The 15,635-nt window shown below is 43.9% G+C and overlaps 1 protein-coding gene across 1 annotated transcript in view; it reads right to left on the reverse strand.

The window, feature by feature from the left end:
* Positions 1-15,629, reverse strand: part of SLC22A23 (solute carrier family 22 member 23) — a 107,432-nt gene extending 91,803 nt beyond the window's left edge. The window contains 2 exon segments of the mRNA XM_027666771.1: positions 14,711-15,146; positions 15,148-15,629. Coding sequence (XP_027522572.1) covers positions 14,711-15,146; positions 15,148-15,245 — 534 coding nt within the window. The 5' untranslated portion in view covers positions 15,246-15,629.
* Positions 15,630-15,635: the final 6 nt, after the last annotated feature.

The raw sequence follows: 15,635 nt of genomic DNA on the forward strand, positions 1-15,635 counted from the left end.
ATGAAAAATCATTTTTGTTTGTAGAGAACAAATTCAATTTATTAAAGATAGTCATATTTATACAAGCACACATTTTAAAATTCAACAATTAATTTTTAAATTTATTGATGTCAGAGGAACAGTAGTGTCCTCCAAGTGCAAAAAGAAAAAAGAGATACCCTGGTGTCTTTCCATTTTCAAAGCTTACCACTGCTAGCCAAAGGTAGCTGGCCCTCACACAAGCCTGTGGCAGAGAATGTGCAGTACCAGATTACACGTAGGTAAAGGCTTATGTTTGGAAGAGCCAAAAACTCAAGGACTGTTGTTAAATTTCAGGCTAGGACAATAGACATCAAACCCCTCTGGCACACTAAGTAAGAGTTTAAAAGCAGAAGAAAAGTCAATGTATCAGCTTGTCCTTCAGTGGTGCCCAAAATACACCCACTCCTCTCGATAACTTATCTGCAAGTCATCCTTTGTTTGTTTGGTTTTAAGGCTATTGTCCAACTCCCCAGCTGCTCTGACAATAAAAACACTTATTTCCTTGTGAACCCTGCATCTGGCCCTTCCCTGCCCTTGGTTAAGCACTCGCTCTGCAGGCCAGCAGAAATCAGAGCTCATCCCCCAGGCCCACACAGGCAGTCTAATGCGGGTGCTAGCAGACCAGGCAGCCCCTGACCTTCCTGAAACCTCTCCCTCTGCAAAACCCTCCAAACTTGTAAATTGGGAAATGGTGAAATATATCAACAGTTGCTTTAACAAAAAATTCCAGAGAATCTGCCATGACCCCAAATTACTCGCTCTGTACTAAGAGCTCAAGTATATCCTGGTTTCTCCTCTGGCAGCTGTCACAAACCACAGAGAGGTCACCATGAAGCAGTTACCCAAAATAAATTTGGCACGACAGTGGTAGGTATCACCAGGGCATTCAACTTGCAAAGAGAGACAAGAATAAGGAGAGAGGACAGAAGAAAAATGGATGCTACAGTCAAAATCAGCCTCAGGTAAAGATGACATTAATAGGACAAAATACATATTTAATAGCTAGCATATCGTCCCTACCCATCTTAACACAGCAGCAGAGCAAACCAGTAAGGTTTCATCATGCTGGAAGTGCAGAAATTTTGCCAGAGACCTGTGTTGCCCCTTCCCATTCACATGGAAAAACCTCAGCTTTGAAGAGCTAGAAATACAGCAGGAACTATTACACAGCAACAGTGCTGGCTCTCCCCTTATATACACCTGGGTTCAGCAGAGCAGAACTTATTTGTCATGTGCCCACATGGCACGGCTGTGCCCAGAGCCGTGGCAGGTCCTGCTCCAAGTGCCGGTAGTTTCATTCTGCAAAGATGACACTCAGGTTTGTTCCACAAAGAAAGGAGCGATAGGTTTCCATGTCCCTGTAGAACAAAACACTGGGGTGGGCAGTGCTGATGACTGGCAGTTCAACTGGCACTCCAAGTAAATCTGCACTGGGAGGTTGTTTTGGCTGGAGACTGGACAATAATCCTCTACCACCTCTTGCAAGACGTAGTTTAATCTGTTACAAGCAGGAGACCATTAAAATCCCCTAACTGCTCTGGTTGAATTCCCTGGTGTCCCACTCAGGACTTAACAGCGCCAAGCCTAAGGGAAGGATGCTGCTAAACTTTCTCTGGGATTTCTCTGTGTGCCCCTGTCTTTCTGTCCTCCATCCATCATCCTAATTCAAGAGATCAGATAAATGACTTGCTAAAGAAAAAGGACTGTATCGTTACGCCAAAACAAAAATAACTGCATATAAAATATGCTGGTGGAAAAGGTACATTGTAGAGAATTTGCCACCTATGCAGATGTGCAATATATTGCAAGTGGGGTTTTTTTTCATGTTGTGACAGCATTTTTTTTAGTCAAAGCTTAAGGAGTCACACCTTAAGGATCCTAATGTTTAACGGGTATCAGTGAGTCACCACCCATGCTGTGACTCACTATGCTTTACAATCAAGATGGAGGACTATTTAAAATATGGGTTGCTCAGGAAAGCACCTGGCAAAAGGTAATGCAACCAAACAGTAACCATTCCGTAACTCTTTACAAGGGGTGAAAATCCGGACAGGTTTCATGCAGTGAGTCAGTATTTGCAATGAAGTTACAAAGTCACAAATGCAAAGTTTGTAACTACAAACACAAGCTGCCACAATTAAGGGCTCCTGCCTCAAAAGTCCTTGTCCTCCAGAGGCTGGTTGTGGCATCTAAGCACACTGAATACCCACTGTTAAAAGGTCATAGTAACATGTCTACCGAGGATTTGGTTTCTACCCTCACCCCGACAACACGAAAAAGTGCAATGTAAACTCTTCTGTCCTAAAAAGAAGCAATAAGACAGGAGAGATGCTCTAGTACAATGCTTGCTCGGAGTCTGGCACAAAAAGCCCAGGGGAGGGGAACTAGACACACACACTCTTGCCACACTGTGGGTTCACAGTCTGTTTCCAACAATTCATGCCCAGATTGCTGCTGAAAGAAAGCCCACCCTCTCCTAAACGGTCTGCAGGTGGATGGTAGCTCTGCCGTGACTGCTCTCTGCAGTGGTTTCAGCAAGAGGCCACCAAAGGATCACCAGCGCTGCTGCCTTGGAAGGCCCTAAGCCGGGCACGAAGCTACACCCTTGGTCTTTCCCCAGGCAGGCAGCACCTGGCTGCTGTGCTGGCCTTTACAGACTCTGTCCCAAGGCAGGTAACATGCCCCAGACACTGTATGTGGTCTCTCAACCCCTTGGGTAAAAGCCTCCCTGTGGTAGCCCCGGCCTCTGCATATCAGTCACGTATGCCACAGCTTACCACAGCAGTCCCAAAGTCCCCCCTGCCTGGGGAAAAGCCACCAGCTTGCCTGCACATTAGATAATGATTTTAAGACCAATAAATGAAAGTAAGAATCTATCATTTGTCACTGACGTGTGTTGGTTCTCATGTTTCTTTGTTCTTCTCCTTCCTGCTCCATCTTTTCATAACTAAACCCCGTCAATTTACCCCACATAGCACTAGAATCCATCTTCTATGTAAATACCTTACCTAGTGAGACTTAAAATTTATGATGCTTTCAGATTCTCTTAGAGCATTCTTATTAAAAAAACAACATGAACCAAAGCTGTTTTTAAAAAGAATAAAATAGTAAAAAAATAAAGTTATGCTTCTCATATAAGATATGTTAAAAAAGGCAGAGCAGTCTCCAGGTACTTATTTCTGGAGGAAAATCTCAAAGTCAGCAGATGAAGCACTATAAACAAACCCCAAAACAAATGGAAAAGCAAAGAAGTTAGTACTTCTACCTAGCACTAATGCCTCCTCTCAGTACTAAACAATTTGAGTAGTACTCCTAGTTAAAGCCACAGGAGACCACTGTAGCAAAATTTCCATCCAGACTGCCACAGGACATTTCTCTCCTCCCCTTCTCAGTTGCTGGCCAAAGATGACACTGTGGCTGCATTTAATGTTAAGGAAAGTGCATGAGTTCCAGAAAGCGGTGTGATACCCAACTCTACAGAAAATAACTGTGCAGTAAAACCACACTAAAGAGGTTGCAGAAGAAGCTTCCCAGAGGGATGTGCCAGCCCAATTGCAACACCTAAAGCTGGGGTGATTTTACTACCACAGGCATCTCTGTATCTCCTCAGCCATGGCAACATCAGCGTATTTAAACTATTTAACGTTCAGAGTTCAGAGTAAGGATGCCTCTTCCTTCAGATCACAGCTGGGCAAAGTACTCCCTGATCTGTATTTTAAGTGTCAATAAAATGTTCTTGAGAACACACGGTATTTTTTGACCATCAGTACAACCAGCTAGGTGGAAGTATCAAGAATGCCACATTTCAAAATGAGGACATTAAGTAGAGTAAAAAACTAAAAGCAACAAATCCTGGAAGACTTGAGAAGAAGGTATAAAAATTAATAATTGCTCTTTCTTTTACCAGTCACATTCAGAACCAAACATCTCCAAACTACATCTTTCCTTATGTTTTTAATCAGACACAAATGGACTGGAAACCAGAAGAGTCATTAAAAACACAACACACAAGAAAAACAACAAACCAGCTATTGAGAGGGTTTTGTTGTTTGTTTTCTTTGAACAGCCACTCAAATAAGCCTACACCACCTACGCTTGAATGCCTCAACCCAATACACAGTCAACACCTGACTTTCAAGATACTTCCTCTCTGTGTGATGCTAGACCTCCAAGAGCCAAGTACATCTAACACAGTTCAGCTTTATCATAAGTGGATGCTTTTGCTGAAAAGCTTTGACTGGTGCCTAAGTGCTTAGAACCTTAAAGATAAATACTTCAAAATCAAATTTTTACTGAGCAAGTACACACTGGTATTTTGAGAAGTTTATAATCATCCGAATTTGCAAGAACTTTTACTGTCAACAGAGATATTTTTTGTACCATAGTATCACCTTTAGCTCAACATCTGCCTTCTTCCCATTCCCAACAAACCTGGGGGCCCTATTCTCATACACTAGAGAGCTTACTAACTCAACAGATGCAAGGGTTTGCTTTGTTCAGCTTCTTATCCAATTTGTTTTTCTTGCAGTGGAAACAACATTTTCTTCACTTTTCATTCTCGGAAACCAGTAATCCATTTCTGACCATGACAGACACCTGGCAAGGAAAGCTGCAGCCAGAAAAATCACTTGTGATCGCTGAACACAAGGTCATAGAAGTAAGTGGTCAGATTGCTTTAACTATAGACATGACCAACCATCTGGGCAACACACCATTTGAAAAGTAACTCAAAGAAACTACATTTGACTACTACCACAAAGTTTCTGGGGACATGGGGAGGCAGAGGAGTGGGGAGAGAAAAAGAGGGGAGGGCATGTGAGCCAGAGGACACATGCTTAGCTGTCTTCCAAGAAAGATATAATTAGATTGTGCAGCCTAGTATGAAAGCAGTTTCATTAACCTATGAAAACAGCTTCCAACCCCGCAAAATAGTACTGGACTGCATAACCATGGACTTCACAAGTTTCCTTAATGGTTTCTTAAGTTTAATGTAGTTTAAGTTGCTGAAACACATCCTTCAAAACTGCATTTTCTGATACGCATGACTGCTGTGAAATTTCTGCATTAGCTTTTTAGGTGCATATTTTTTAAGTCTGGTATTTCAGCTTTAAAAATAAAGCACACAGGCTCAGTGCCACACATCACTGCATTAACACTGATATAAGACATAGCACTTCCTCCTGGTTTACAAACTTCAACTCTGTCATGATAATGGGATACCTAAGACAGATTGCATCAAGCTGTTTGCAATTGGAGAGGCAGAGGCACATTGCCTCTTATAATAATTACCTCAGAGTAAGCAGGCTGTCCCCACTATGCCCCACAGGGACATACAGCATGTGCATGGCTCCATTTGCCCCAAAGAAGCAGAAAGGCCTTTCTAAGGCCTTTCAGTCATGGCTCACTTTTAAGAGCCATCTCTCCAGTGTGATGAGACGGCTCAAAAACCACCACAATCACAAAACAAGCCCAACACTTCAAATATGCAAAAGGACACAGACTGACTTCATTTCAGAGCCCGTAAACTAACTTGGAAAAGATTTAACATTCTGCACTAAATTATTGCTTAGTCTATGCCATAAGCAAAAAAGACTCTCCAAGCTATCCACAAAGCACATCAGCAAAATCCAAAGATAATGAGATACCATCTGAAACACTGCAAAACTGGAAAAGTTTCATCTATCCTTCAACTTCATACTTTAATCAGGGGCAATTAGCTCTTCTATTCCAACTTTGCTCTCTTCTTTTCCCCACTGGGAGAGGGAAGAAGGAAGTTTGCTAAGTAAATAATCATTGCTAATACGCTAACAATTAAAATATTTGTTAATCATATGACATTCTTCTGAATACTCAACATGATTAAATCAACTTTAGTAGCATCCAGGTACCACCCACTTCTCCATCACTACTTCTTTTATTTTCAGTAGGAGTTCCCTTTATTCTGAGACATTTAGATCTTTTCCAGCCTTCGCCCTCCACAGATTAGTCAACTAACTTGTTTCTCAGCTGATGTTATCTGCTTCGCTTATCCCAACTTCATAATGCCAGCTAACATCAAAGGGTTGGGAGATACAAGATCTTGCTTGCAGCTTCCCTGAATACTCTATTCATAACACTATATTCATAATTTTCCAGAGAGCAGCATCAGGATATTTCAGTATCTCTTTTACATCTCTGTGCTGCAATTAAGGATCTTTTCTACACTATTCTGACATGATTAGGAGACATCATCACAAAACCGATTTTAATCTAAACCCCAGTCTTTGCTATAAGACCTTGTAGCTGTTCATGTCCCTCTAGCTGTATGAAGACCATGAGTAACCACACCCATCCCTAGGACTGAGACACACACTGAAAAATGGTATTTGAGTGCCATTTCCCAGTTTTCAGCTGACCACCACCTTTATTCTGAACAACGTACGTGCTGCTTCGCAACTAAACTAAAAAAGTTAAAGTAGTTATCAAATTTGTATTTAGAACAGGTCTAAGCGCTGTAAATAGAAGCCACATCTTAAAAAAACCCAACAGTGTAGTTAAATATTAACATTTGTTATCATCTCATTATCAAAAATAAGTTAACACTTTGTGAACTGGTATTTTTCAGCCTACCAAAACACCCATGCTCAAAACATGCTGCAGGCTGCCACCTTGAGAGGGCTGACATGGCATAACCCAGCTTACTATCTTTTTGGGTCTTTTTAAAACCAGGGGGAAAAAAATGAAAATGTCAAGCATGGTATAAAACTCTGAAATGGAGAAGGGTGAAGCAGTAGACAAGAGGAGAAAGTAATTCCTCATGAGAAATACTTGCCATTGTAGATAAAAAGATCGGACACCTTAACTTCGACATGCAATTGCTGCCATGACCCTGCCCTCTCATCATCTGCAGACTACAGCTATTGCAACTCAGGCAAGAAGAAAAGGAGAGGTAGAGGGATAAAAACTCCGTAGGGTCTGGCATTAATTCAGACCTAAATAAATATTAAGGGTAAGGAAGAAAGAAAAAATATTTCACTTGTTTTACAAATCAGAATATGAAACTGGTCTGTCAAGCTTGTATTGTTCAGGCAGACCATGTTTTACACTGCATTGGAAGACATAGCAGGGAAAAGGTCTTACAGTTTAATTTACAGTCCCTATCCTTAATAATATTTGTAGGGTGAACATTGCAACACTAAATGTTCATGGACTTTGACCTAGAGGCCATGGGGAGACCAGGCAGCTCCAGAGCGCTGCAGAGTAGCAGAGAGACAGTACTTGAGCCAAAATTAATTCCTCCACTACTGCCTGGATGCAAAGAACCTCTTCTAGGGAATCAGACCACCCTGCTCTGAAAACAACACACAAGGGTAACTCTAAATCACATGCTGCTGAAGAAGGAGAACGCATCACTTCCCTGCATCTCACAAGTAGCATTCCAGATCCACAAGGAGGTTTCCTCCTTGTGGATCTAGATAGGTATTCCAGAAATGAGTATCAGGATACATTCAGTTATGTAATCTTTTGTTCTTGTGTTTCAGCATAACAACTGGCAATTGGGGCTCTCCCAGATTATAAGGGAAAAAAAAAAATGTGTAGTACAAGGCACTATTACATCGAATTTTCCTACACAGTACATCACCCCCAGAGCACATTTACCCTTGCCTCATCAGCACACAGGATAGACAGGAGTTCCCTCCCTCCCCTGAATGCACCAGTCCCACCAAACACAGCACTGATCCACCTCCCACTGGGTGGGAATAGGCACAGACCTATTGTGTGTTTCCAGCAGGTACAATATGGCCCAGATCGGTGGGAACTACTCAGCATACACATTAATCATTGCTGTCTGCCAGGTTTTACAGGCTGGTGGGGAGGGCAGGCTCCCCAGCATCCACACCGGGCCCAGACCGGTGCAGCTCTAGTATAGTGCTGGGTGGTTATCAGACACTGACATGGGGTTTGCCTGGAGACCTCTGATGATGTGGCCTGAAAGGGTGTTGAAACTCCTTTCTCCCTCCTTCCTCCTTGCCTTTAAAAGGGAATTCAGAACGCACACAAAGTCACCTGCTGTCGAAAGTCTACTGGAAAAAAAATATAAATTACACTATGAGAGCTAGGCACACATTTGAGTGAAGTGACCACAGCCCAAGAGAAGCGGCTTTGAGGGAATCCAGTGCCAGAACTAAACACTCAGCACTGCTGCAAAGCTGCAGCATATTCTATGACAGGTTACTCTGATCTTCCACATATTGTCTGCAGCAGACCCCAGTCCTTTGTTCTATAGCAAGATCTCAGCCTAATTAATTCCACAGTTACTTGTGGGTAAGCCAGCGCCAGCCTGGCTGTGCCGCAGAAGAGCAGGAGGAGGAAGGAGTATGAAAGGGAGGGAGTGAGAGCAACTGTCCTGAGCAGGGATGCCAGGTAGTGTGGAGGGGAAACTAGGCAGAAACAAACAGCCTGACAGGGAAAACAAAAGGTGAGGTACACATAAGCACTCTATCTCGTTCAGCATTTTCTATATTTAGCAGCTCTCTAGAATTTATTTGGAAAACTTTAATTTAAGACTTTTCAGCATTAGTACGGCCAAAAGGTTTTAAGTTCAAGAAAACCATAAATCTCGTGCTATTCCAGATGTTGTTTCATTAAAAAATGAACCCATTCATGTTTGACTGCCCTGTAATCCTCATCTCAACATCACCATCAGAACTGGCTCCAAATTACATGCCTTCCTAAGTGCCAGTTCCTCCTCTTTGACAAACACTTTAAAAAAACCCATGAGGTCACCTTTTATTATTACACTCGTGTAGCCAGTGTGAGAAGCAATAAAACTGTTAGTGCACTTCAGAAATTTGGATTTAGACAGCCTGAACAGCTGGGAAATATTCACTGTAGCCTGCAACTTCTGTCACAACATGGGCAGGGTCGGTATTTAAATTAAATGACTGAGATGTATTAGGAAGTGGAAGCAAAATCAAACAAAACCCCAACCATTTCAAATATCACGTCCATCCAGGGGGAGGAAAAAATAAAAGGCAATTGTTTGACACACACAAAATGACGCATATGAACGGCTCAATAGCAAGTCTCGGAAAGCTGAGAATGTCTTCAAGAGATTTCAATATGGAATTACCTTTGTGGATGATCATTGTTAGTTCTACCAATGCTACAAACTATTTACTATTTACAAACCATTTCAGTAGCCTGAAATCAGATTCCTGTAACTGAGATCCTTTATCTTAAGGGTGATAATAAACATGAACTCTATGTACATCCCCTCTAGTAAAAAGAATCCTTACCAGACAGATAACCTAAGACTACATGAGTTCCGATGTTAGTATTGGTCTTAATCCAGTCTCTGTTTTCTAGACCAACTCCTTCAAGAATTTTTAGCCAGTACATAACACTTCCAAATAAACAAAACCAGTATCTAAGCTCACTAAACAAGTAGTCTGGTGATATCATACTTGGTTATCTCAAACATCGGGTTATTTCCTGTTCTCAGGCAGAGGACATTTCTTCACCACCGGGAAATTGCAGGTACTGTTCCTGAAACAGCTGTCCCCTTCCTTCATGCCACTTAGCCAGAAACTCGCCCCATTGTTTCACGGTGTTGTTCACTAGTGCCCTGATAAGTGGGAGACTCCACCACACTCAATGTGTATGAGCAGGCCCCACGACAGCTGCAGCAGGACAAGCCAGTAGGTCCCCTTTGCTTTTTCTTTAACAGGAAGATTTCTCAAGTCTGTGAGGGCTCAGAGCAGCAACCACTGACTCTTTATCAGCTAACTTGCAGAGGGAAGAGGAAAAAAAATGCTTGGGATCTCTCCCATAGCAGAGGAAGGCATGAAAAAAAAAAATAGTAGTAGAAGTTTGCTCTGGTCTGCCAGTATTTCTGGATACCTCTGACCACAGGGACTTGACCTCTTCAGCACCCATTAGGAGCTGAGAGAGTAATTTCAAAGAAATTTAGAATGCTTTCTGCCCATTGTAAGTATCTGCCTTGCAAGTCCCTACACCCCCTTCAATCTGTCCAATGGAAGCAAGGGCACAGGTGATGTACTAGCTTCAATCTTGACACTTCTGCCCCAACTACTGCAGTAGGTACAATAACCCAAGGTTTTTACTGATTTGGGACTAGACAGAAGCCAGTCAGCCAGGAACTAACATTGACAAGACAAATCCTGTCAGTTGCAGGGAAAAAAAGAGAAGCATCAGCACTTCTGAAGTCTCTTTGAAGAGACCAGCCAACTGGAGAATAAGCAGAAACAAATGAGGTTACAAATACGCACAAATGGGAGGAGATAAGGGTGGCATAGTTCTTATTTTGGGAAGGACCTTGTCAGAGTGATCCCTTCAAAGTAATTAACAACTATGCTCTGAAACTTCATTTGAAATGCACACCTATCCTGTACCCCAAGAAATATCACTCCACAAGCTGTGACCAATTTATCATCACTATTATCACAAAGAAATTTGTTTGCTGTGGGATTTCTGGCTACTTGTAGATACCTACAATAATTCCACAAGACAATATCACAGACATGTTACTGCACATGTTACTGCACAGAGCAATTTCACTTCATTAACTCAGCAAAACACCCAGAAAAAAAAAAAAACAAACCATATTTAAACAGAAAGTTTTCTACCAGGTTGAGAAGGTGATTCAGCTGAAGGTGTGCCTAGAAAAGTGCCAGAACTGCAATAAAAACAAGGAAAAGAAAGACTCATACGTCACAGACATCTCCCTCAGCAGGAGCAAAGAGCACTCCAAGTTCACACCATGACAGCACTACTCCTGGACCACTTGGCTCTCCTGGCTCTAGCTCCGCTTTTTTGGCAGGGACAATTTGCTAGAGGCTCAGCCAAATTGGCATGCGAATGATCAAATCAGTGGCAAATAGGTAAAATGATTGCCATGTTGCTTTGGAAAGAAGATGACTCAACCCAAATCAAGTGGGAAGTTGAGAGCCAAGAGAACAGCATTGCAGGAAAACAAGGCATCTGGAGCACAAAAGCAGCCACAACAGGAATTCCCTTGTGACTAGACATGAAATATTATTACATAATCGCTCTGAGTGATTAAAACGCAGCCTTCAACTAACCGCTTCCCTCTATGCCAACCCCAAGAGGTGGAATGATCTGGAATGTTGCGGGTGCACACAGAGGGATGCTGTGCCATCAACCTCTGCAATTTAATCAAGCCTCAGTCCTTGCCCATCATCAGCTTTTGGTATCCATTATACAAATTAGCATGCCAAACAACAAAACCTCACTAAACGCAATCAAACACAGAGGACAGACCATCCAAGTAACAGAGGGGAAAAAACCAAAAAACATGAATCCTGTAACTAAGAGCTTCCATGAAAATATTGTCCCAAGATGACAGCTGGATTTGCAGATGGTCCGAGGATGCAGGCACTAAAGATTAGTGAGAGAGTTAGAAAAGTCCCTGCTGAGCACACACTCCAACTTCCTGCTAAGCTTCATGTTTAGTTGTCATTGTCATTTAGTTGTCATGTTTAGTTGTCATTATGTTGCTCATTGTGTTACTGCTAATAATTTACTGGAAGTATCACTGTGCAAATTGGTAAAATGAGATCTCGGATTTCTCCATGGCAAAAAAAAGTGTATTTCTCAGCATCCTTCCTTTGGACAGTGTACTCTGTTTATAGCGGTATGGTGATGTTGTGATAAAGAATAGATGAAAATCTTTAAATAAGCACTTAGCAGTGAAAGAGCCTTGCAAGTGCTAAAGGAAGAAATTTATGCACAAACCAAGCTGAAGTTCAAGATTTATGTGCCAAGTCAGGACATTAGCTCAGAAAGGTGATTTAACATGGCCACTGGAATCCCTGTGGTTAAATTATGCATCTGACCTCTTCCCCGTATGTATTTCAGCAGTGTTAAATAATAAGCACTACATCCTTTATTACCATTTCCAGTTCCAATGACTGGCAGCACTAAAAAAAGCACCGTTCCCAGTGACTCAGTCAAGGAGGTCAGGATAATGGCAGCATCTAACACAGAAATGCCAGTCTTCAAGGAAGGTGCAAGGCCACCCCTGGCTCCAGCAAAGACTCAGAAGTGGGGCTAAACAAAGCGCTGAGCAGGGCTGGAAACAGCAAGATCTCCACTCCCTCACTCCCAAGCACGACACAGGCTGGGAGAAAATGGGCATCAGGGAAGGGAGAGCAGAGAAAGCCTGGACAGAGATACAGCATCTGATGAAGGGTGCCACTAGGAGAGAGGCTATGAAGACAGTGGAACTCAACACAGTTTAAGGACAGCTATCCCACTCCCAAAGAAGACAGAGTGAGGGCGGGGAGATGTCTCATGAGCATGTATATCAAATATGCTTTGTGTTTAATAACCAGAATTGTTTCATTGTTTCTGAAGACAAAGCAATGATGGAGCATCCAACAGCTATTAGCTCAGACCGCTGAAGATAAGTACAAAAGGATTTACTGGCCAAACAAAAGTACATTTTTTATTAATATACTTTTGGCTCTCTTTATGATATTTCAATATAAACCCTGGCTACTACACAGATGCGTATATTAGACTGAGATTTAATAAAACTCTATTTAGAAAGATGAGAACATTGCATAATACATTACAGAAACAAATGTATTTTTGAGGGGAGTTAAGGAACATCTGAACATCCAGTCTCTTGAATTCGACCGGAGCAGCCCTTTCTCACAAAGGACAGTGAGATGCATGTAAGAGGAGTCAGCAGTTACAAGAAGTGCTCCCACAGTATCAGAGCTCCTGGGGGTTGATAAGAAAGGAAGTCCAAATCAAGCTATGCTGTTGTTCTATCTGAATTTTTCTTCTCTTTCTTCATTAGGATAAAAACAGACAGAACACCCACCCAGAAAACCCCCAAAATAAAACCAAAGCACCAACTAAGGAGGAATCCTGACCCCAAGAAAACAACCTAATTATAATTACATGGGATTACAAATCAAAGCAAAAAAGCTGCCAAGTTTTTGGAAGCAAGCATACAATAAAAATAAAAACTCCACACTGGAAAAACCCATAGTCTCAAAAGATTATTATTATTCTTTCTAATAGAAAACAAGACAGCAGGGACCAAAGATGTTTGTTTATCCCTTAAAATTGATCTGCCCTTTACCACAAGTTCTTCCAAAGAACACTTTTTTTATTATCTTTAAAGGAGCATGCAAGACAGCAAACTAACTCTCCCTCGACCTTTTGTGGCCAACTTGATGATGACCTTCAAAAGGTTCAAAGTTTTAAAAAAATAATTTCACAGTTTAGACTAAAAAGATATATTTCAAGATAATTTTTTCATGCTAAGGAGTCAGTGTTAAACACCCAAACATATGAATAGCTCAGTCTCTGGATATAAACAGAACAAAACCTGACCCTCTTAAATATTTAACATCATTATGCATTTATGTATCACAAACCATTCATGTCTACCGTGCACCTGTGTTTTTCCCATGAAAGGACTGTAGCTGGGTTACTTTTTTTTTTTTTTAATCCATTCTGGGTTCAAGGTTTTGAGGGATTTGCTTTACCTGCTTTTTCCCTGTTGCACACGCTTTCAAGGGACACAAAGAGAAACCAAAATGATTTTCAATGATTCAATACAAATGTGTGCTGGCTGACCAAAGCACGATCATGCCAGTCATCCATTTGTTTCTGCATTTCTTTATCCCAACTAGATAAACACAGTTAAGCCAAAACACTGCTCCCAGGCAGGAAGTAATTTTTGCTGATTTTAGGAGGGGATCTTGAGATTAAGGGAACTACTTCCCTGGTGTAACCATTTCATTTTACATTTACAGGAGCTCCAGTTGCCTGTTTATATCAGTAAGGCCCATTCGCAGCCAGCAGGGTTTTCACAGGGCTGATACTGCAAACATGCAAGAGTTTTCAGGTGAAAAGGCAAGGCGGGTTTTTTGCATGCACTACTCGGCAAATAGAAAGTGAGTGCAGAAAGCGGCACAGTCTCCTCATTAGAAATTTTCCACTTTAGCCATTACATGAGGTAACACAAAACAGAGCAGCATGCACTTTCTGCCGCTGGAGTAAAACAACTTGTGTGAGACATTTCTTCTTTAACTGCTCTGCCAAAACAGTTATCAAGTACAAAAGCAGAAGAATTCAGCAGAACTTTGTCTTGACAATTTCACTCATCACCATCTCTTCAGCTTCCCCAAAAAACAACCTGGTTTTTTTTGTAGGGCTGCTTTAGGATACTTGCACAAAGATCAGTGATATTACAACTGCAGTCTGCTTCGCAACCCTTTCCTCTTACTAGCTAGGGACATATGCCCTCAGCATCTTTCCCACAGACACCCATGTCCAGAGACAGCAGGACATCTACCATTGCCAGGATCCCAAAGAGACACATAGGATCCCGTTTCAGGATGTAACTTTGCAACCCAGAGCCACAACCAGTGCCCAGGTACAAGTCCACGCGATGGACACCCGGCATGACGAGTCACCCAGGGAGGGAAAGGACTGCGGGGACGTGGGATTCACCTAATAATAGTGGGAGGGTAACTCACAGGGACTTGACTGACCCCGCAGCAACATGCAAGGACAGATCCACATCGTGTCCAGCTGCTCCCCTTTTCCTGGAGAGAGGGGGCGCCGAGGGAGGCCAGGGTCGGGCCGAGGGGGTCCGTGAGGGCTGGTGAGGGAGGGGGGTGCCGAGAGAAGTCGCCTTTCTCACCTTGCTCACGACGTTTTGGACGAGGCCGGCTCTGATGCGGTAGTGCCACTCGCGGCAGCCGCACTCGCTGGCGTTGCCCGTCGCGGGGGTTGGCAGCCCGGGCGGGGGGGGGAAGATGCTGCCGTTGCCGCTGTGGTTGGCGTGGATTGGCGCCAGGGTCCCGCTCCAGTTGCCCTGCCCGTCCGCCTCCCGGCACCAGAAGTCGGGCTGATCCAAGAGGAAGGAGTCCGAGAACTTGCTGAAGCCGATGACGAGTGCCGGGACCCAGGTGAGCAGCACCAGGGTCCGCTGGTACCGGCCGCCCAGCCCTCCGAGGAAGGGTAGCACCGAGCCGTCGTAGTCGAGGAGGAGCGGGCTGCAGGCGGCGGCGGGCGGTGGCACCGGCACCGCCTGGATCTCGACCCCGGCAGCATTGGCGGGGGGCGGCCCCGGGGGGGGCGGCGTCGTCCCCCCCCACAGCCCCGGGCACCGAGCCGTTCTCCTCCGGCAGCGGACGGCCCCCGCCGCCCGTCTCACGGCGCCGGTCTATCGCCATCCAGCCGCCCGGGGAGGCTCACATAGGGGGGAGCTGGGGCAGCCCCGGCTCCCTCGCGAGTCCTTCCCTCCCTCTGCTCCGCGCGCACACACACACACACACACACACCTTGCAACGTAAGATATTGCACACACGCTCCCAGCCGGACCCGGCAGGAGACGGATGGGGGAGGGAGAGGAGAATAAGAGGAAGGAGGGGAGGAAGGAGAGGGGCGAAGAAAAGGGGAGGCACCGAGCGAGCCCCTCGCTCGCTCCCTTCCGCACCCGCACCCTGCGGCCACGAACCGCTGCAACTGCCGGCGGTGCCCCCCCCTCCCCTCGCCTGTGCGTCAAGCTGCACTCATCCCAGCTCTCCCTTCCCCCTTCCGAGAGGCACAGCCGAAAATAAAAG

This window comes from Corapipo altera, unplaced genomic scaffold, assembly GCF_003945725.1.
Source record: "Corapipo altera isolate COAL_440 unplaced genomic scaffold, ASM394572v1 97, whole genome shotgun sequence".
Classification (NCBI taxonomy): domain Eukaryota; kingdom Metazoa; phylum Chordata; class Aves; order Passeriformes; family Pipridae; genus Corapipo; species Corapipo altera.